Source organism: Eretmochelys imbricata, chromosome 3 (genome assembly GCF_965152235.1).
Source record: "Eretmochelys imbricata isolate rEreImb1 chromosome 3, rEreImb1.hap1, whole genome shotgun sequence".
NCBI lineage: Eukaryota > Metazoa > Chordata > Testudines > Cheloniidae > Eretmochelys > Eretmochelys imbricata.
Window position 1 is genome coordinate 151,444,826 of NC_135574.1, and position 23,154 is coordinate 151,467,979.

The following is a 23,154-nucleotide window of genomic DNA, read 5'->3' on the forward strand; positions in this document are numbered from 1 at the left end:
TTTTCTTCATTTACAGGAGGAGTATTGGAGTGCAACAAGAAATTCACTTGTTCCCCAAGCCTGAAAGCAGATAAGGACACTGTTAATCAGACTGTAGTTCAAGACATTGTCATCAATTTTAAACCAATGGCTACTCTACAGACAAAAACAGATGCAGGGCAAGAAGAGGTCTGAATCCAAGAGTTTTAGGCCAGCATATCATTGACCTGCCAACTGTTTTGACTTCAATATCCCAAGAATGAACGGTGAAACAAATGTTTATGCTCACAGAGCAGCCCTTTGTAAGTAACTTTACGAGCTATGTTTAATGTTAGCAACCCCAGCAAGCTACTCCAAGGCGGCTTGATGAACAGAGAGATATCCAAACGAGCAAAAAGTACTGCATGTGTGCCTGTTTAATTAATGTCTGTTTGTAAAGCTGAGAGACATGAATGGCAATGATCTGTGAGCGCCTAACTAATCTCCCCCTGGGACCCCTTCAAAGAGGCCATTTTCCACTGTATTACTTTCATTAAGGATGTTGTGCATTCCCACGCTGATGCTTTTTCTATTTATGAAACTTGTTTTCCACACCATTGGCCTCTGCACACATTTTATCCTCTCTTTTCAGCTAATACAAAGCAGAGCCTTTGATGTGTTTCTGGGCTATTGATATCATGGAGCAGTTTCAAAGGGCCAGGGTCATTGAGGGAAGGGAGAGGAAGTATGATGACATTTTCCAGGCCTTAGCAGACTTTGGTTTGGCTCAGACAATGTTTTCTGCTGGAGTCACCTGCAGGGATTTCCCATGAAGAAAACCAAGCTCCATGAGTGAAATGGAACAGTCTTGGAGAAAGCACCATGATGGAAAAGAGCTCAAATGTTTACAGAACGGATAAGCCTAAAAAGGTTTGGACTCTGGGTACGCAGTATGGCTTAGTGGATAGAGCACTGGGCAGGGACTCAAAACACCTGGGTTCCATCTCTGGTTCTGCCACTAGCCTGCTGGGTGACCATGGGTAAGTCATTTCACCTCCCTGTGACTCAGTTTCCCCATTTCTAAAATGGGAATAATGATACTGATTTTCTTTGCAAAGTGTCTGAGATCTAAGAGCTAGTTATTATTATTGTCCACTTTCCCAAAGCACTCACTTTGAGCAACTCCCTCGTCCTGCCTACTCAGCTTCCTCTGAACTTTACCTGAGATTTCTTTACCTAATAAACACTGCTCTGGGCCCTCTCCTTTTCCTTTGCCCTGGGCCCAGCTGCTCTCAAAATCCTCTGTTAGTTAATCCATGAACAGTTACTACAACAGTCACTATTACTGTCTACTGCCTTTAGCCTGAATGCATGTGCGGTTAAGACTTCCTTTGTATTGAGAAGCACTGGTGGTGAACGTCACGAGAAGCAATGGAGAACAGAGATAGCAGGAGCATAAGACCAGGGGCTGTCGGAAAGCTGGGGGGGTGTCTGAGGGATGCGGAGAACTGAAATCATTTAGGGCCAAATCCAATCATAGATTCATAGATATTAAGGTCAGAAGGGACCATTATGATCATCTAGTCTGACCTCCTGCACAATGCAGGCCACAGAATCTCACCCACCCACTCCTGCGATAAACCTCTCACCTATGTCTGAGCTATTGAAGTCCTCAAATCATGGTTTAAAGACTTCAAGGAGCAGAGAATCCTCCAGCAAGTGACCCTTGCCCCATGGTACAGAGGAAGGCGAAAAACCTCCAGGGTCTCTGCCAATCTGCCCCGGAGGAAAATTCTTTCCCGACCCCAAATATGGTGATCAGCTGAACCCTGAACCCATATGGGCAAGATTCACCAGCTAGATACCCAGGAAAGAATTCTCTGTAGTAACACAGATCCCACCCCATCTAACATCCCATCACAGGCCATTGGGCCTATTTACCATGAATATTTAAGGATCAATTAATCCTGTGTAAGAAGGGTGTGCTGGTCCTGGGTGAGAAGTGAACAGAGGCCTCCACCTGGCTTTTGAAGGAGAGCTCAGAGGGGGACCCATCTACTGCACCTGGTGGACAATCTGCTGGCTAGGAACTTTGCTAGGCCCCAGTGCATATACTGTAATGTACAGTGCTTGGCAGGCTGTACACGTCTGTAAGTCACACTGTACCTTCTAAGTCATCCTACCCTGCACTGCCAGGCTGGTTGTGGTAAGCATCCTGCACGTGGTACCACACTTATCTCCATAGTGTTTATAACTGAACTTTAACACAGTTTAAAATGTGTTGACCATCCTCTGTTCTGCAGGCATCTCTTTCAGACACAGGTGGGCCTGAAACTTAAGTTTATCAGTTTTGGTAATGCCTAGCCTTCTTTGAGATCCACACATGATTCTACATGATAGCCTATAGACAAATAACAAGCAGGTTAGGAAAGGCAGCTGACAGATTCATTCTTGATGGGCTTTCAGAAATTATTTCATGACAAATTGCGCCCTTGTAATTCAAAGTTCATTTTTTGTATGTTACAAACGGGATGAATCTTGGACCTTCTAAAAGCCTTAGATGTTTGCTTTAAATGTTGCTTTTTTCTGTAGCCTGGCTCGTAGGTGAGCTGCCTACAAATTTAACTTTAACGTCTCCAGAAGAAGCTTGACAACAGCCTTACTAAATTAAGACAAAAGGGAACCTAAACCCTAAGTGTGCTGAGTGTTTGCTTTGGATGGGCATAAGGTGGCTGGATTTGCAGCCTGTGTATATTTACCTGAGAGTTATTCCTGATAAGCAGAGTGATACTAAAGCACCACTCTGTGATAATGCTAACACCATCTGCCAGGGGCTGATAGCTTGCAGAGTAATGCTGTCATCAGCACTTGAGTGGTGATGGAAAGTTATTGCTTCAGTAATCACTGCTGCTTTCATCTTCTCTCTAATTTGCTACTGTCATTAAAAACTGTTGTAAAAAAAAAAACAGAGAAGAAACTTTTGTCTTTATTGTGATGAATTACTTCCAGGCCACCTCTGGGTGCCACTGCTGTGTGTTTACTGCCTTCTACCTACTGCCAGTTTTATTTACTCACACTGCAAAGTGAAATTTACTGTCCACCTATGACTACTCTTACCCTCTGATTTAGTGACAAATACCCAAAGGAGATTTATATTAGCATTGATATATATATATATATAAACTGCTGTAGCAGAGAGCTCAGTTTGGCCTAGTACAGTTAGCAGAGTTTACCTTTCTTCTGTAGGAGATTCTGTCTGGCTTTAATGAAAGCAAGAATGTCAGCATCAGTCTGGCTGTCTCCAGTGAGCGGGATAGATGAACTTGAACTCCAGGGGGTCCTGAAATAAACAAGTATATTCAGGGACTCAGCTGAGTAAGCAGATTGATTCTATGTTCTCTATTCCTGTCCCCTTTTTTTCTGTTTGAAAAAAAGATAGATTTAAGGGCTTTCGCCTGAGGTTGTGTTGGCAGAAGCCAGCCTAAGTTAGGGCAAAATCAAGGCCACGGTGTTTAAACTTTCCGATCTGTATACGCTTTTAAAATACACCGGGATTCCCATAAATCTAACAAACTGCAACCTGTTTAGTTATTACATGCTCTCCTCTCACACACAAAGGGTTAAAAAATATTTTAATGTCAACCCACAGAAAATTACTGTCAAGCAGAGTTAAATAATGCAATGAGGTCACTAGAGAAATACTGGGTGTATCTATGCAATGCGACTCTTTGCTACAGAACTGATGCTGCTATTAGCATTGGACAAATCTGTTGCACCTGTGCCTCCGAGAGGCAAGCTGAGTGAGCGTTCCATGGAATAGCATGTCAGCATGGATGTACATGTAGAACGAGATTGTGGATCACATGATGTTCATGACATTTGCCAGCAGTCACTGCAACCAGGACAAGTCTAGGGGATAAACAGCAGCTTACTGCAATATCTTTTTGCCTATTTAAGTCCCAATCCTGCACTGAGTCCCTGTGCCCATGTGGTTTAGCCAGGACCTTACATTATAAATTCTTTGACACAAAGATCATGGGTCAGATCTTCAGCTAGTATAAATGGCATGGCTCCATTGATGTAAATTTACTCCAGCTGAAGATTTGGCCCTATGCCTTCACATTGGTTAATAGATGAACTAGTCCATAACTGGTACCATAATAAATACTACTAACATTTTCCAAATAGAAACTATCATAATCAAAGCACAATAAAAATATGGAAAGGAATCATGATTATATAGACATTCTACTTTTTAAAAAACTCTTTTCTAATTTTGGTTTTCTCGACAGCACTTAAGTAACTATTATGGCAGAATATAATCTTGGCTGATATAGAACAGATGTCTGATACTGTCCTGCTAATTAAGTCTCTAGCTGGTAAGTGGTGGTCTGCTGGCACAGAACCAAGATGGCAATTGTACAGAAATTGTTACAAACTCCACAAAATGTCTATTTTTATCTAATTAACAAGGATATTCTAAAACTCCAACAGAGCACTATTTCTTAGGATGATCTTTCTAGTAGCTATTAGTGGAGACATCTCTATAAAAACTATAAGGACTGAGTAAAAACTGAGGACCACAGGGGAGAGTCAGATATTCTCAGTTAAGGAAGCAGATTACAACACACTTTGTCACATGAAAGTCAACGTCCTCCTTTATGACCTGGAGTTACTGTTGTACAGCATCTCATGGGTTCAGACGCAGGCCATCAAGGAGCCATTATCAAGAAATTATTCAGCACAGTATAGTAACTAATTCATATAAAAGTTAACTTTTCTGTATCTTCTGCTAAATTTTGATTAGCAGCAGTGTTAACAGTGAAAAATGTACAGTACATAAGACCAGGTGCTGCCTAACTTCCATTTTTTCCATTCCGTTTTTCCTTTCTCATTTCACACACACACACACACACACACACACACATTTCTGAAACACTGATCTTTTGGGAAGAAATTTTCCATGCTTTGCCTCTTCCCAAAAGTGGATTATTTTGGAAAATTTGAGGAAAATACCTTCTGCTCTTTTTCCTATTGTAAACAAATAAATAAATAAATGCTAACCACATCTTCTTAGATACGGCTATAGTAAAAAAACAGCTCAAGTGTTAAACTTGAAGCACAGCAGGGTTAAAGCTAGTTCTTTTCTGGAGTGGGGGGGAAGTGAACATAAACAAAAGTGATTCCAAAAAATCTCAGTAGCCTCTGCTAACAAATTCGTCGAGCATAAGGCAGCTATGCCTCCTTTGAGAAAACAATACAAATACTCACTACCCAGCCTGACAGACACAGGGGTTGTTGTTCTCAGTTGTTACTGGCATAATTTGCACAAAGGATAATGTGAATGTCTTAAGGAAATACACACAGCAAAATCCTATTAAAAATTCTGCTGTAACACCCGGGGCTGGGGAAAAGCATGGTGGTGAAAAATATTATGGATCTCTTGATTTTAAGGTCTCTGCATCCTACGTTGGTCTACAAATTCTAAGATCCCCATTTAAAAACAAAAGAATATAAAAAGAGCCTTTTATGTTGTTATGGTATATATTTCACAATATGAACCAGCAGAAAACTGCCTCCAGTCAAACAGTAAGTGCACGAAACGTGGGGAGTCACCTCTCAATATGGGTGCATGGGGTATAAGTGAGGATATAGCCTTACCTTTAATTATAAAGTCAGATTCAAAATGAGCAGCTTCAGTATATTATTAAGAGACACGGAGAGATGACAATGGAACATTCAGGATTCTAATGCACTGGAGACAAAATGCCAGCCTACCTTACCCTCTGAATGGCACCAACATGCTCCCTACCTTGTATTTGAAGCTGAGTTGCTGATCCTGCTCAAGTTGTTTTTCCTACCACGATCTTCATTGGGGTTGACTCTACTGGTATCTGAAAAACTGGAGGTGGAAAATGGAGGGATAATTAAGAGTTTATGTGGAGGAAACTTCTGGATACATCTGAAATGACTACAATGAAGCTGGTTTTTAGAATGGTTTCAGAGTAGCAGCCGTGTTAGTCTGTATTCGCAAAAAGAAAAGGAGTACTTGTGGCACCTTAGAGACTAACCAATTTATTTGAGCATAAGCTTTCGTGAGCTACAGCTCACTTCATCGGATGCATTCAGTGGAAAATACAGTGAGGAGATTTATATACTCACAGAACATGAAAAAATGGGTGTTATCATATACACTGTAAGGAGAGTGATCACTTAAGATGAGCTAATACCAGCAGGAGAGCGGGGGCGGGGGGGAGGAGAAAACCCTTTGTAGTGATAATCAAGGTGAGCCATTTCCAGCAGTTAACAAGAACATCTGAGGAACAGTGGGGGGTGGAGGGGGGGGATAAACATGGGGAAATAGTTTTACTTTGTGTAATGACCCATCCACTCCCAGTCTCTATTCAAGCCTAAGTTAATTGTATCCAGTTTGCAAATTAATTCCAATTCAGCAGTCTCTTGTTGGACTCTGTTTCTGAAGTCTTTTTGTTGTAATATTGCGACTTTTAGGTCTGTAATCGAGTGACCAGAGAGATTGAAGTGTTCTCTGACTGGTTTTTGAATGTTATAATTCTTGACATCTGATTTGTGTCCATTTATTCTTTTACGTAGAGACTGGCCAGTTTGACCACCGTACATGGCAGAGGGGCATTGCTGGCACATGATGGCATATATCACATTGGTAGATGCGCAGGTGAACGAGCCTCTGATAGTGTGGCTGATGTGATTAGGCCCTATGATGGTGTCCCCTCAATAGATATGTGGACACAGTTGGCAACAGACTTTGTTGCAAGGATAGGTTCCTGGGTTAGTGGTTCTGTTGTGTAGTTGCTGGTGAGTATTTGCTCCAGGTTGTGGGGCTGTCTGTAAGCAAGGACTGGCCTGTCTCCCAAGATTTGTGAGAGTGATGGGTCGTCCTTCAGGATAGGTTGTAGATCCTTGATGATGAGTTGGAGAGGTTTTAGTTGGAGGCTGAAGGTGACGGCTAGTGGCATTCTGTTATTTTCTTTGTTGGGCCTGTCCTGTAGTAGGTGATTTCTGGGTACTCTTCTGGCTCTCTCAATTTGTTTCTTCACTTCAGCAGGTGGGTACTATAGTTGTAAGAATGCTTGATAGAGATCTTGTAGGTGTTTGTCTCTGTCTGAGGGTTGGAGCAAATGCGGTTGTATCGTAGAGCTTGGCTGTAGACGATGGATTGTGTGGTGTGGTCTGGGTGAAAGCTGGAAGCATGTAGGTAGGAATAGTGGTCAGTAGGTTTCCGGTATAGGGTGGTGTTTATGTGACTATCGCTTATTAGCACCGTAGTGTCCAGGAAGTGGATCTCTTGTGTGGACTGGCCCAGGCTGAGGCTGATGGTGGGATGGAAATTGTTGAAATCATGGTGCAATTCCTCAAGGGCTTCTTTCCCATGGGTCCAGATGATGAAGATGTCATCAATATAGTGCAAGTAGAGTAGGGGCGTTAGGAGACGAGAGCTGAGGAAGCGTTGTTCTAAGTCAGCCATAAAAATGTTGGCATACTGTGGAGCCATGCGGGTACCCACAGCAGTGCCGCTGATTTGAAGGTATACATTGTCCCCAAATGTGAAATAGTTATGGGTGAGGACAAAGTCACAAAGTTCAGCCACCAGGTTTGCCGTGACGTTATCGGGGATACTGTTCCTGACGGCTTGTAGTCAATCTTTGTGTGGAACGTTGGTGTAGACGGCTTCTACATCCATAGTGGCCAGGATGGTGTTTTCAGGAAGATCACCGATGGACTGTAGTTTCCTCAGGAAGTCGGTGGTGTCTCGAAGATAGCTGGGAGTGCTGGTAGCGTAGGGCCTGAGGAGGGAGTCTACATAGCCAGACAATCCTGCTGTCAGGGTGCCAATGCCTGAGATGATGGGGCGCCCAGGATTTCCAGGTTTATGGATCTTGGGTAGCAGATAGAATACCCCAGGTCGGGGTTCCAGGGGTGTGTCTGTGCGGATTTGTTCTTGTGCTTTTTCAGGGAGTTTCTTGAGCAAATGCTGTAGTTTCTTTTGGTAACCCTCAGTGAGATCAGAGGGTAATGGCTTGTAGAAAATGGTGTTGGAGAGCTGCCTAGCAGCCTCTTGTTCATATTCCGACCTATTCATGATGACGACAGCACCTCCTCTGTCAGCCTTTTTGATTATGATGTCAGAGTTGTTTCTGAGGCTGTGGATGGCATTGTGTTCTGCACGGCTAAGGTTATGGGGCAAGTGATGCTGCTTTTTTGTTTTAACTACCAAAAACACCTCTTGCTTACAGGAATAAGGGAATTTTCTATCCAACTTATGTGATGATGGCACTAGCATAGTGAATATGGCCACAAAAAAGCACTCTTAGGACTTAATGTTTTAGAGTGGCAAACAAGGGGGTAAAGAATCAGAGGACAATGCACCATTTCACTTTCTATGAAGGAGTTTTAATTTCACGATGGAGGATTTTGGTGTATTTTAGAAATACATTTTGTGAACTCTCTAAATTAATACTGAGCCAAACATTGAGGCCTTAACTCAGTTTGTACCCAGCCTTTACTCAGGCAAAATTATTACTGAAATCAAAGGGAGACTGGATAAAAACTGAGCAAGGACCTATGGATCTGGCTTGTTGATCATAGCTTTGCTTATTGCAAAAGGGTGTAGCACATTCTGCCCCTGGAGAGATGCCATTATCAAGGGATCTCTCAATTAGGAAGGCAGATTTTTGCCATAGATGTCAATTTCACTTTGTCCAGCAGCTTTCCTGTGTCTATGGGGTTAGTATATACAGCAGTATTTCTTATGTCAGTACTAAGAGAGAATTACAACATGGTGTTATTCAGGAGCAGTGTGTTTCCGCTAGGTGGTGGGCTTGGTGTATTCCTGCTTTTTTAACCCTGCAGTAGTTCATTCACTTTGGCTTATGAATTGATATTTCTGGCAGAGAACTTGAAAAAGGAAAGAAATTTATTACTAATATTTCACTGTGTTACATCGTGCCAGGTTCAGTTTTGCAGAATATACTGTGCCCAAGAGTGTAAGTTATTTTCAAATGAGAAACTCATAGGTTATGGGGTTGAACATTTCTCTTTAACTCCTGAAGTCCTATACCATTGGTATCTGCCTACTGCATTGAAATGACACTCACTTTAAATTAATTAAATACAAAATGCAGCTTTCAATAAGTGTTTAATACTTCATGCTTATCTCACACCATTGTGTCTGGGTGTTAAAAGGGCCTCAAGAGAATGGGTAATGTATGACATATTATTACTGTGATGCAATAACTAGGCACAAAGGAGTTCCACTTTTCTTCAGAGCTATCAGATCAATACAGGACTTTAGAACTTGAGTAAAATTTTCAAAAACATCTGAGTGACCTAGAGGTGAAGTCCCACTTTCAAATGTGACTTAGGTACTTAGGAGTCTTCTCTTTGACTTCCAACTAGAATTAGGCTCCTAAATTCCTAAGTCACTTTTGAAAATAGAACTTAGGCTTCTATATCAGGTGCTTTTGAAAGTGTTCCCTACAGTTTTCACTCTGAACATACCTCAGGTTTATTTGGGTTGCATTAGAAAATTATTAGCCTCCTTTCTGACAGGGTCTTGGAAGGCACAGACAGGCCAAACTGCTGATTTCAAATCTTGTGAGTTACAGGGTTTCTGGGGAATTGAAGGGAGCGAGGTATTCTGTGTAGAGTGGGCAAAATATTTGCAGCAAGATTCAAACTGCTTGAAATTTGAGCATTTTTAGTGACTTGAGTTTTGTGGGTGGTCTTTTCCCCACAAATGAGCTCAAATGGAAATTCACCAACAGAGGATTTTTTCCTCAGAGACAAGGTGGGTGAGGTAACATTTTTTATTGGACCAACTTCTGTTGGTGAGAGAGACAAGCTTTCAAGCTACACAGAGGTCTTCTTCCGCAGACACATTATAATACCCACAAATGTTCCGAATTGTGACATTTCAAGGGCATGAAAAATGGACAAAATGGAAAATGCTACAGAAACGTTGTGAAAATATTTCCCCAGTTTCACACAATACCTATACAGCGAATGACTCCTGCAATCCAGGGAAAGAAATGTAAAGACAATAGCAGGTAAGAAGTCATCAGAGAACGTGCAGGACCTGAGATTATCTCCTGTGGAATGTAAATTGAAAGTAGGGGGCCTCAAGGACAAAGCTTGAGAGTTAAAGGGTCTGTTGAGGTCAAGGAGAAAGATTTGGATGTCCATGGAGTCTGTTGGAGTTGGAGAAAGGGAGTTGGGTGAAGCAAAAGGGATTGGATAACATTAAGAGACAAAGATCCGACTGAGCTGGAAACAGAAGTGGAGACAGAAATGGGAGAAGGGAACCCTCCAGAGCTTCTGAGAAGATTTGTATAAGAACCAAAACGTTCTAGACTCAATGAGAATGCACCATCATGTGAACAGTTCCATCCTTCACTAGCAGTTAATCTAAATATTCAGCGAGTAAAGTTGATAATACAAGAATCTGATAAACTTCCTAAATAAAAACCAATGTGAGAGAGGAATCGTGGAATGTCTATCCACCAGGATGAACTGAATACTATCCTTGTGTTTTGGTGTGGAGCAGCAAAGGAGTACTGAGCCAGAATTGTACAATTTAAGATGTTTTACAGAGTTAGTAGGATGCCACAGACAGACACACGCACACCCACACAATTGCAATTAACTCACAGCTTTATGCTGACGACTGTGTGGATAAGTGAGTGCATTCTCTTTCTGATGCTTTGGGAATTTCATCAGGTATATTTTTTAGTAAAATAGTCTCTTGTTTTCTGTATTTCATATTGCTCTCCCCTTCACATTATATTTTCACTCTGCGTTTGTTGAGATATTCATAGACCTTTTTCAGTCTGGAGAGATGATCAGCCTTTCTCTGTTTTCTCCCCATTGCAGAGTTTTTCATCATTGTGACTAAATTAATTTCCTTTGAATGGATTGGATTTGCTCCTTCTAACAGCCTCATATGACACTTGTTAGGAGCTGTTCACATGTTGCATTTGCACTAAGTCTAGAAATTTTGGATATATGAGATGATAAATTTAATTTAGATTTGAAAACTTTTATTAGAAGATCTAGGAGGATTTACAATTAGTATCACTTCATATGTACTCTAAAGATCTTATTTGAAGCCTTATGCTCTTATTAGGTAACATTTTTTGTTCTTATTTGTATGCATGGATATTTTCATTATACGTCATTAAAGCTTACACAAAACCTAAGAAAATGGAACAAAAATTTAATATTATTTTTGATGTCTCTGGCTGTTCTTCCTCTAACTCATCAGATGTTGTTGACCTTTTTCTTAATAAGTTGCCCGTACACCCCCATCGCTACCAAGAATTGCAATCACTGTTTGAAATCTCTTTTGGCCCTTATGTTTTCTGAACATTTCAGATTACTGTTTGCGATCAGAGAAGGCTATAAAATATTCAAAACTACCTAGCATGAAGCCTTGTCCCAAGAATGGCAGAGCAAGCAAGTTTCGTTTTGTAACTAATGTTTCTGGTTAAGCCTCTAGAAAATGCCTGGTATAAATTTCAGCTATCTGAAATACATCAGAGATGGTAATATGAGTAAGGCAACACTAGCTTACCTGTGTAACACAGCACTTTTCCTATAGGAAAGTAAATCTCATGTAGAATACATTGAGAATGGCTTGTGTGTAAGTGTGTGTTTATACAAAACAAACCACAAGGTACTAAATTCTGTTCTGCTGCTATTGAAATCAATGGGATTTTTGCCATTCACTTCAGTGGAAGAAAGATCAAGCCAGTGGTTTTGGGTCTTTAAGGCCTGATCCTGTGAGGTTCTAAGTTCCCTTGCTTAGCACTTTATAGAACTGACCCCTTAGTAACACAGACTAGTTCTGTGTGAGTTGCTAAGGGCTGAAACACTGTTTTATTTAAAGGAAGATAAATATTTGGCCACAAATTTGTTAATTTTGTCCATTTAAACCTAACACGGATTACCAAACTGTTCTTGGACTTAAGTTATAAATTGACCTGATACATTATGCGGGGGGAGGGATAGCTCAGTGGTTTGAGCATTGGCCTGCTTAAACCCAAGGGTTGTGAGCTCAATCCTTGAGGGGCCATTTAGGGATCTGGGGCAAAAATTGGGGGATTGGTCCTGCTTTGAGCAAGGGGTTGGACTAGATGACCTCCTGAGGTTCCTTCCAACCCTGATATTCTATGATTATCATGTATTACTTGGGGATATCTCTTCTCTTTCTGAGACCTGATCATCTCTGCTAACCTCTAATTAATGACATTCCGAACAGCCATGGCACAAATTAAGTATTTTATTATTCTAAAATGTTTGTAAAGTGCCCCATAAACAATAATAGTCAACATAAACTGTGTATTACAGACTTGTAAGATGACCAAAGGGTTTTCTTAGAATGAATATATAGATTTTGAGAAAGGTTACCTTAGCCAAATCCCTGAGTTGTATCCTGGGATGGTGAAATGTGCCAAGACAGACATTCTATTACTTCTAATCCTGAAGTCTGCATTTACCTCTGTTCATACCAAGGAGCTAGTTTGAATGGTTTTAGTGCGTGCTTATTCTGTCAGTGGTAGTCTTACATTTCTGACAGTGAGCCCACTAAGTGTTAGATTTTATGTCCATTCAACATATCTTCTAACTGTATTCCTTCTCGGATATGGCTCCCTGTTTCCACTGATCTACATACAACATTATATGGTATATAATTCATATCAGCTTCTACTTGTGACCAGTCTGCCGGATGGGTGATGATGGTAGTATCAATTTATATGAACATATTACCAGTTTCTTGGTGGATTGGGTAACAAGGGGCCATTTGTGAACCAGGACTATGTAACAGAGAGGGGAAGTTATAGCCAAAGTCTCATCCTACATAATGTAACGTTACTGAGTCTACTGGGTACAAGGGAATCCTTGGACAATGAGCATTCTGCTATTATATTCTGAAAGGTTTCAGAGTAGCAGCCGTGTTAGTCTGTATTCGCAAAAAGAAAAGGAGTACTTGTGGCACCTTAGAGACTAACCAATTTATTTGAGCATAAGCTTTCGTGAGCTACAGCTCACTTCATCAGATGCATAAAGTGGATCCGATGCATCCAATGAAGTGAGCTGTAGCTCACGAAAGCTTATGCTCAAATAAATTGGTTAGTCTCTAAGGTGCCACAAGTACTCCTTTTCCATATTCTGAAACTGTGTGAAACTGGAAACTTTCCCTCTAAAATGTTAAAGCCTCAACCAGGTTCCAAAGAGCAAGAGTACATTTTCATGCACAGTGGGATACTAAGCCTGCAGCTCCCCCTCACAATAAAAGAGCCGTGTTTCTAATTGTGTGTGCATACACTGAAAATATACCTGTGTGAAATTGGTTTAAAGAGCTTAACATAAAATAAGATTAACTCTCCATGAAACTATGAGAAAAGAAGAACAGTGGACTTCAAAAGGTCAGTACAAAAGTAACTTCAAAGGTGAAATTAGATACGGGAAAACAAAATTACAACTACATTGGCTCCTCATAGAACATCACATCAGTTCAAGGTCTCTGTCCTTACATTCAAGATGCTTAATAATCTCAGCCTAGGATACATAAAAATCACCTAAAACTCCAGGACCAGGACCACGGTAAATAGCTAAACCCTGGCACAATGGAACTGTCTAGTGTAAGGGTAAAGTTTGTGCAGGAGAAATCATGTTTTCCCTATTGTTTTTCTTCAGCTTGTTCATTTCAGCAGCCCTTTTTTCTTTACCCTCAAGACAAAATGCTGTAAGCAGACTTGAAGGGGTAAGGAGGGGAGGAGGGGAGTACCTCCATTTGATGGACACCCAGCCAGCCAGTTAGCTGTAAAATCCCTCTTGGTCTGTTCTCTGCTTGCTTTACCTGTAAAGGGTTAACAAGCCCACAGGTAAAAGGAAAGGAGTGGGCACCTGACCAAAAGAGCCAATGGGAAGGTAGAACTTTTTAAAATTGGGAAAGAAACTTTCCCTTTGTCTGTTGTTCTTCGGGCTGCAGGGACATGGAGCTGTAATGTTGTAAACAGCTTTAAGCCAGGTCTGATTATAGATTATCAATTCATACCTCGAACCTACTTATCTGGAGCCTCAGATATGTAAGTAAAATTAGGGAATGTCTAAAAAGATGCAATTAGGGTTATTTCTTTTATTTATTTTTTGGATTGTGGACTCCTCTGTGCTAACCCCAGATGCTTTTGTTTGCTTGTAACCTTTAAGCTGAACCCCCAAGAGAGCTATTTTGGGTGCTTAATTTTTGGAATTGCTCTTTTAAAATCTAGCAAAAGCCTAAGTTCCAGATGTATTTTCTTTCTTTTTGTTTTTAATAAAATTTACCTTTTTTAAGAACAGGATTAGATTTTTGGTGTCCTCATGGGTTTGTGCCTGTTGTTTGATTAGCTGGTAGCGACAGCTAATTTCCTTTGTTTTCTTTCTCAGCTCTTCCCTGTAGGGGGGTGAAAGGGCTTGAGGGTACACCACAAGGAGGAACTCCCAAGTGCTTCTTCCTGGGTTCAAAAGGTTTTTTTTTTGCATTTGGGTGATGGCAGCGTTTACCAAGCCAAGGTCAGAGAGAAGCTATAACCTTGGAAGTGTAATACAAGCCTGGAGTGGCAAGTATTAATTTTAAAATCCTTGCAGGCCCCCACTTTCTGCACTTGGAGTGACAGAGTGGGGATTCAGCCTTGACAAAGACATACACTGATCACTTACAGCAGTTAAATGAACTGTGGTATTTGTAATATTCCCCATTCTAAATACTGCCAATACCATGATAAATGTATTCCTATAGTACAATATATGCTAAGATTTTAATGGCACCCACTGCAGGTAGCTGTAATAAAGCCATAACGCAAATTAACTTGTCTCACAGCCATGGGCATACCACGATATTCAATATTTAATGGCACACGTGAGGTAATTTGGGTGGTTCCAAAGCTAAGTACATTGTTGACGTACAGTATCTTTATAAACCAGGGAATAAGGCCATCTCTAGCAGGGGATGAGAGAAGGGGCTCAACGCCACTAGAAATAGGTTAATCTTTTCCATCGGTTTAATCTTGGAACATGAAAACTGGTAAATTCATGTGTGAACTAAGCCTCTCTCTACATATGTGCAATGACATCACTCCACAAAATGGATGGATATGAGAGATTTACCTTCTCAGCCTAAAATTGTAGGCTGTGAAATCAGAAGTGACAAATGACAGGATGGAGAAGATGGCTGCCTTTTCTAGATACAGGGAATGCTTCCCTATTCTGAGATATCAGACTTGCTATCAAAATCAAGTGAAGAACAATAACTATAGCAACAGAAGATTTTTCACAGTAAAACAAGGTTTCACACTACAACTAGCCACCCTAAATACTATAGCAAATAATAAGTGAAAGATAAAAATATTTCTTTTGTATCTATTTGTCCATCAGTCCATTTCATGCCCAGCACTGTGGTACCTCAGCAATACATGATTACCCAGGTGCAACACAATTTTTACGAAGCTGTTTTCCACAGAAAATGTCTGCAACCTACAGAAGAACTGAGAGGCAATAAGCTCCAATTAATGCTGTTATCAGCTGCATAGATGGGGAAGTAAAACATTCAGCTTACCTGTTAGTATACAGATGTTGCTGGGATTCAAGAGACTGGGGGGAAGCCCTCAAGGCACTTGCTGAATTGCTCACTGGTAGTTTCTCTTGCTGGTCCTAGAGAAACAGAAATGTGCAGGGTAGAATTTTTAAAAGCTTTCAACATCTGCCTAATTCTGCTCCCATGAAAGTCAATGGGAATTTTATTATTGACGGCAATAGTAACAGAGTTAGGCCAATCCTCAGTGCCTTTGAGAATCACAGCCAAAGCCTTGTATCCAAACAATGCTTTCCAGTTTAGCTGCATCCTCCTGCTGATCTTATCGTTGTCACAAGAACTCCTGTAGGCATTCCGAGAAAGTGTTTAGGAGTAGTTTAAGAATTTTCTAGCTCAAATTTCAGGTTTTCAAAATGTCTCAGCAGCTGACCTGAATTACTTAGTGTGTTTAGATCTATAGATAGGTCAAGGTTCAAGGTATCAAAGTAATTATTTAGTCCTGATTTCTAAAGCTTCCATTGATGAATCATGAGAGGCTGATCTTGGGCCTCTCCTGTGGACAGACACAGAAGACATCCTCCAGTAGGTACAAGGATTATACTTCACAGCTCTCTGAAAGGCTGTGTTTGCAGATAGCAAGGCCATTAATCCCCTCCCCATTGCCACCCACACAGTTATAATGTTTTACTTGACATGTGTTTTGCTACCAAAGCTTGCATTTAAACTAGTTAAGTTGCCTGATGCCATATCAAGATAACAAGTTCATGGAAGTCAACTGTACGTTCAATACATTTCTTTATAATGTTTTTATAAAACTACAGCTTAGTTATTAATATAGATATTTTTGGAAGAAAAAGGAATATTGGCTGAACATGTTAAAATTTTATTTACTTATAATTTTTTACTCAAGGAGTATATATGGTCTTCCACGTGGTCACATAATACTTGGATTCCACATTCTTTTTAATTTAGGCTCACATCTCATCATTGTTATAATTAGTTATGACATGCAGACATGATCTCAAATGTTTGGGGATGATCTTCTACTAGCAGACATAATGGGGCTCCCTTTCAACATGTTATTGTCACCACCATCTATATCTTAGCGAAATCCTGCCAGGAAAGACTTTTAGAGAAGTGACAATGAGAAAGCCTATGAGAATGATATCTCTTGTGATGTTTTTTGCCTTTGTGATATCTCCTGTGATTGTGAAGCCCTGTATCTTAGCTTGTTTCACTGTGGTACAAACTTTTTAACATATTATTTTAAAATAAACCTATTTAGTGTGTTATAACTACAATTATTAAGTTGGGGACTCTGCGTCTGTGGATTTCCTAAAGTTGGCTACAGTCTCAGTTGTGGAAGTTGGCTGGAGAGCCAGGAGATGTGCTGGCATTCTGAGCTGAGAATAGGTGAACCACAAGGGAGCTTAGAAATTCTGTAGGGCTACAGGGGTCATCAAAACCAGGGGAAGTTGGAAATCAGTTGCCTGTGTTGGCTTTCATGGATGTGCTACTGGTGGTGGCTGCCATCTTCCAAACCCCATGTAAATCGTAAAGCAGCATAGATTTTGTGAGCAATAAGAGATAATCTGGCCCTAAGTCTCCCCTGGTCACTTTACATTCTTTAAAAATTCATTGGAATCGAATGCATCATTCCAATGTATTCAGTATCCTCATGAACATCTTCCTGAGCAGGCCTTTCCCCATCTCAGAACAGGCGGGTGCAATAGATGTCACCAAGATCTTTCAATTCCATTTGGAATTCCTCAGGCAAGTGTTTCTGAAGTAAAACGTTTAAAAAAAAGTTAAAAGATATTGAAAACATGATTAACATGTATTGTTTCTGAGTTAGGTTTTATGTGAAAATGACTTCTTTGGAAGATGTTTAAGAAGGTGCCAAACTAGGGCACACAATGGGGGGGAAAAGGGCTTGATAGTCCTTTCACCTGCACTAATTTTACACTAGTGTAATTCTATCGAGTTCTGATTTACACCAGAGTCAGAGTGAGAAAAATCAGGACCAAAGTTTCAACCATAATAGTCCCCTTCCCATCTAATCAATGGTTTCTTTAGGCAACAAGTGCAGATTTAATTTTATATTTGCATAGCGTTAAAGGAGACATTCCGATACCTGCAGATTTGATGCCTCCTCAGACCACCAGACTTCAAAGTCTTTTTGCAGTTTCACCTTGGCTTTTTCCATAAGAAGCTGCAAGTGTTCAATCTCTATCTTCAACCCTTTCAAGCGATTGAACATTGTTTTATAACTGCAGTGAGAAAGGAGAAGAGGGTTTGTTCAGAACAGAGAAGTTTTGTCTTTGGCTCTGGGAAAACATGCTGACAGATCATTAATGTAGTTTTATGCTACCCATGGCAGTTACCAACCCTGAACTTCAAAACAATGTCTCAAAGCCAGGGATGGGGGAGCATCTCATATTTTATTAGAGCTTCTATGGGCAGCAGATACAAAAACCCGACCCTAGCAAATCATTTATTGCTCCTGAAATGGCCATGGGAGCAAATAACAGATGGATAAGTATGTTGTCTTGGTAGCACTCCCAGCCCCTGCCAGCTTAGGACCAAAGAGCAGATTTCTAACTCTGATCCCAATGAATAAATTGCTAACTCTGATCCTCAGTACTGTAACATATTGCACTATGTTTAGACTGCCAGACCAGGCTTACAGATTTCCCATTGATGTTCTATTATATTTTACAGGAAACTAGCTGACATTTTAGACTGAAAGTGGAAAGTTAATAGTGAACTGGAAAGATGGCATATTTGTAATAATGTCAAAGCAAAGCAGAGGTTAGTGGTGAGTACTGAAGTCTTATTGGGACACACTGCACATATCCAGATGTCATTTTAATTTGATATTTGAAGTATGTGATGAGGCAGAAACAACACCTTTTTTTCTCTTCTTCAATTTGTGCTCGAAGCTTCTCTTCCCCGGGATCAGATTCATGTAGATCTTCAGAAGGACTGGCAACACCTACAAGTAGAGGTTATCAGGGGTTAGCAACGATCATACAGAGCAGGGAAATGCATTTTAATTAGAATAAGAACAGCTTGAAAGGTGCTAAGTAGTACTATGGGGTAGTGCATTAGTCTTTCCCCTCTGGGGATCTGGGTTCCAAATCCTAACTTAGGCCTTGTTCTGATTTTCCTCACATGAGTGTAACTCCAGTGACTTCAGTGGAGTTAAACGAATGCAAGATCAGAAGCTGGCCCTTACTGTGAATTACACATAAAAATTAGCTTGGCTGTCTCTGCCTAGTCACCTGTAGATGTTTGTCTACATCTTAAAACTAACTCAAAGTTGATACAACTGGCTGTCTCTGCTAACAGAGGTGAGGACTGAAATAGCAGAGGTGCTGCAAGTCAGGACAGAGGTCCAACAGCAGAGGTGGAGGAGCCTGGGACTGGAATAGCAAAAAGGAGTATTGAGGTACAAACTGTGGGGAAGATTAACTTTGATACGCACTAAATTCAACTACTGACTATAAACAAGGGGAACTGCTTGAAAGTTGATGTGCTGCAAGAGGTTGGAGGAGGCAAAAAGAAATGTGAGGGGAAATACTGCCATAGAATAGAGTCTAAAATGCATGGAAAGCAACTTAGGATCTTTTTATTCTTCACTTAACTTTGTTAACCTGATCCTTGCTGCTAGACAGTATGTTTGCGCTTCAGCAGCAGTTTTCTCAACATTTGCTGAAAGTCAAGAGGTAGAAGATACATTAGGTCAGACTGGAGGCCCAAGTTCCTGGATGGTTTCTACATCACAATGCCAGAATGTGTCTGATCAGTGTGATGCTGGCAGACTAGATGCCAGCTCATGCCAAGGCCCTAGGTCTCAATTGAACACTGACAAATACAAGCTGGAACCAGTCTAGCTCACCCGGATGTTAATACTATTAAAATAGGTATTAGAATTATAAGAATGTGTTTAGCGTTTAAAGTTTATGAAATGGTTGTAAGTTGCTGCATGCAAATATCTGTATCACGTTATAAGGTAACATTTAAGTGTTTGCTTTGTAACTGGAAATCACCAGACAGGAGAGGTATTAATGAGTGTGAAATACTAGTTTCCAACAGTAGGTGCAACTCTTGCCTGACAAAGGAGTCCTATCAACACCGGATGAACTATTGTGGAAGATCAGGGGACTCAGAACTTCGTTGATTGCTCCTCTCCTCCCCATGAAGAGGAAATGTGCAAGTTAATTTGTCCCAACAGCAGAATTTGCAACTTGAAGCAGAAGGGGGGAAGGAATAAAAAGCCCTAAAAAGGAGGAACTGTATCTCTTTGCTGCTTGGACTTTTGGGGGGCAAGATTCCTAGGCATAAGCAAGGGATTCCTCAGTGGACATATAGAGCTGGCTTATTATAGAAGCTTCTATTACTTTTTGAAACTTAAGATGAGAATTCATTTGTGTGTATATTTACTTGATTTAATCTTGTAAATAACTCTCTTATTTCCATTTCCTCTCTTATTTCCTTTTCCTAGTTAATAAATCTTTAGATAGTTTATTTTAGGATTACAAGTGTTGTCTTTGGTGTGAGATCTAAGGTGCAATTGACCTGGGGTAAGTGACTGGTCCTTTGGGACTGGGAGTAACCTGAATATTGCTGTGATCTTTGATGTACGTGACCATCTATCAGAAAGGTAAGCTTACCTGGGCGGTAAGATAGATCAGAGTTCCCAAGGGAACTGTCTGTGACTCCATGTTAAGGCTGTTATAGTGCTTGAGGAGTTTACACTAGATAGTTAGTTGGTGAAATCTAAGTATAGAACTCACAACCAGTTTGGGGTTTGTGCCCTGCTTCTTAACAGTCTGCCCTGAGTTTGGTATTCATGCTCTTGAGTCATTGCAGGACAGGTTGACAATCAGAATGGGCCTTAGAACTGAACTTCCACACACTACAATATTTTCTCGTTCTTGGAAACAACCTTCCCAACAAGGATTAAAGTAACTGGGCTCAGTTCAGAAATGAAAGGAAATGTCCAGTTACCTACTAATAAAGCACAACAATTACAAAATCACTTTCTATTTCTAGGGAGTGTCTTAAGGTTCCCAAAAAAACAAGTTTTGCCTTTGTAACTAAAGAAAAATTCAAGGAACAAAAGATTTGCTGTACAATACACTTTGGTTTCCATCTCAATTATTATTTCAGCCAAGAAAATAAATTATATGTCAACCTTTCATTAGGCCTAAGGAGTGTACCCTAGCTTCAAGGAATGGAATTCTGGCTGGAACACGAGGGTAGTAATGATCTCTCTTTGCCTGCCAGTGCTCCAGCTAAAACCATTAATCTTTTGTTGTTACACCCTCTAGATTAATCAAAAATGAGATTGAAACATATTTAATTTCACCAAAAGTACATAAGGTCAAGTGTGTTAATACAGACTGAAAGTGAACAAAAACTGCACACACAACTTCCATTCCATATAAGCAGACTATAAGAGCAGGGTAGGGCTTAGTGGGGCAGTCTGTGGTGGAGTGGGTGCTCTAAACACATTAAGAAATGAAACCCTTTTGGATGTTAAAACAAACAACATATGAGTCAAAAAAAGTGTCGGATTCATGGCAGAAGAGGTATCAAAATTAGTGGTGTTATATGAATACACTACAATAAAACACAATAGATAATGACAAAGCTTTAGTGATCTTGGGTGAAGTCCTGGCCCCACTGAAATAAATAGTAAAACACCCATTGGTTTCAGTGGGATCAGGATTGCACCCCTAGTCTCCTCCCTTATCCATCCATATCTCCAATGGGAGTTATGCCAAAATACTGTAGGGAGAACAAATCTAGTGGGTCAGATTGCTTCATTAAGGTACAGGTATACATTGGAGAAAATGCAGCAAAGGACTCCTGATGCTCTTGAGGTGCAGGGTGAGTGTTCCCTGTGCACCCCTTCTCTCCCCTTCGGAATTTGTAGCATTCAATCAACTCCATTGTCAGCAGTTCTGCTGGTCATGGTTCAGTGAATCAAAGAATTCATGGGGAAACTGATAATACTTACCTACCTTTGTGAAGCATTGTGATAAGCAGGGATGAAAAGCACTATTTTCAGTAAGTGATACATACTGTTATCATCAGTGTTACCATGGCAGACTTTATAGTCAACTGACTTGAAAAATTCTGGCTTATTTTTGTCCACAATCAAACTGAAGATCAATTTTGTAAAGAAACTCTCTGTGACTTTGAACTTTAATCTCTCTAGGGAGCCCATATATTACTGGCCCTGAATTTGTTCTAGGAGTCAAACATTCTAGAGATTTATTGTCCTAGTACCTCAATTAACATTACGTCCTGCCCTTCAGCTGTACCTTTGCAGTCAAAGCTTTTCATTTCAGCATCAGACAATCTTGTGTTTAACTACTTAAATTTATAGTCACTTAAAATAATCACAGTTAGAGCTGACTTCAGTGTCCAATTAATCTTTATATTGCTTTTATTTATCAGTTCTGCTACTCTTGGCAAACTCAGTCCTGAGGTTGTTGTGCTATTAAGCTGGAGCCTACAATACTGTTTGGGTTGGTTTAAAAAGAATCCCCCTTTCTTTTTGTTTGTAGGGGGAGTGGAGTTACTCAGGCTTTCTCCTTATTTTTTGATTCCTCCCCTAGGCCAGTTCAACCTGTCTCGTTTGATTAAGGAGTGGATGTGACTTTCTCCAGGACGGCATTATGGACACATTTTATATAAAAATAGAGATGGACAAGAACTGCGAAATGCAGATCTAGATTCAAACTTTCCCAAAGGTTGAAGTATTTGGATTGGGGGTTTTGAATCAATCGTACCACTAATTATTTTCTAATATGGTGTTTAAAACATTTTACCAGGTGGTAAGTTCTATGCATTAAAATAAAACAATCGTCTCATCTTCAACCTTTGAAAACATTAAATTTATGGGTTTTTTTTTTAAAAAAAGCCACATCCATTATGTTGTCTCTTATTTTGAATTTTAGCACAGATGCCAGTAAGGCCGTCCATCATTGTGTTGCTTTGCTCTGTATGATTTTATCATTGGCCTCACACGCTTGTGTAACTTGTGTTCAGTAGCATGATACCTGGAATATATGGTCTAGCTTTGGTATCTCTGTTAGGAGTTCTTCTGGTTAAATACAGATTTCTATTTTTGTTTTCCACTCATTGAAGACTCTTGTTTGAAACATGTCATCATATTGGGTTGCTCCTCAAAATACCTGGCACATGGAACAAAAAGTGTTTCCAATTCAGCTGTACTCAAGCCACAGGAATTTCTGAAACCAATGTGACTAAAACTTTGCCAATGGTTTCCAAATGTACAAGTAGTAAATATTGAAAAATGCAGGTGAATAAGTCCAAATTTAATGTGTTCCACACATGCCAATCTATCTAGGGGAATAATATAACACCTGAGACATGGTCAGAAAACACTCACTGATCTAGAAAGTCGACTAAGTTTATTAACTGAATTTTGCCACTAGATTACATAAGGTTTTTGTCATCAGTTATCTTGCCCATTTTATTACCCAGAGCCACACTTGACAGTTGAATGATGGTATTATTCTCTTTCTAGATCCATTAAATGGGCACAT

At 40.2% G+C, this 23,154-nt stretch overlaps 1 protein-coding gene across 1 annotated transcript in view; it reads right to left on the minus strand.

Moving 5' to 3' along the window:
• Positions 1-3,177: 3,177 nt before the first annotated feature.
• The window catches only part of KIF6 (kinesin family member 6), a 283,991-nt gene continuing 264,014 nt past the window's right edge, over positions 3,178-23,154 (minus strand). Inside the window, exons 17-21 of the mRNA XM_077812187.1 lie at positions 18,479-18,563; positions 17,703-17,838; positions 15,593-15,687; positions 5,771-5,860; positions 3,178-3,298 (exon numbers count right to left, since the gene is read on the minus strand). Coding sequence (XP_077668313.1) covers positions 3,178-3,298; positions 5,771-5,860; positions 15,593-15,687; positions 17,703-17,838; positions 18,479-18,563 — 527 coding nt within the window. The remainder of the gene's footprint in view (positions 3,299-5,770; positions 5,861-15,592; positions 15,688-17,702; positions 17,839-18,478; positions 18,564-23,154) is intronic.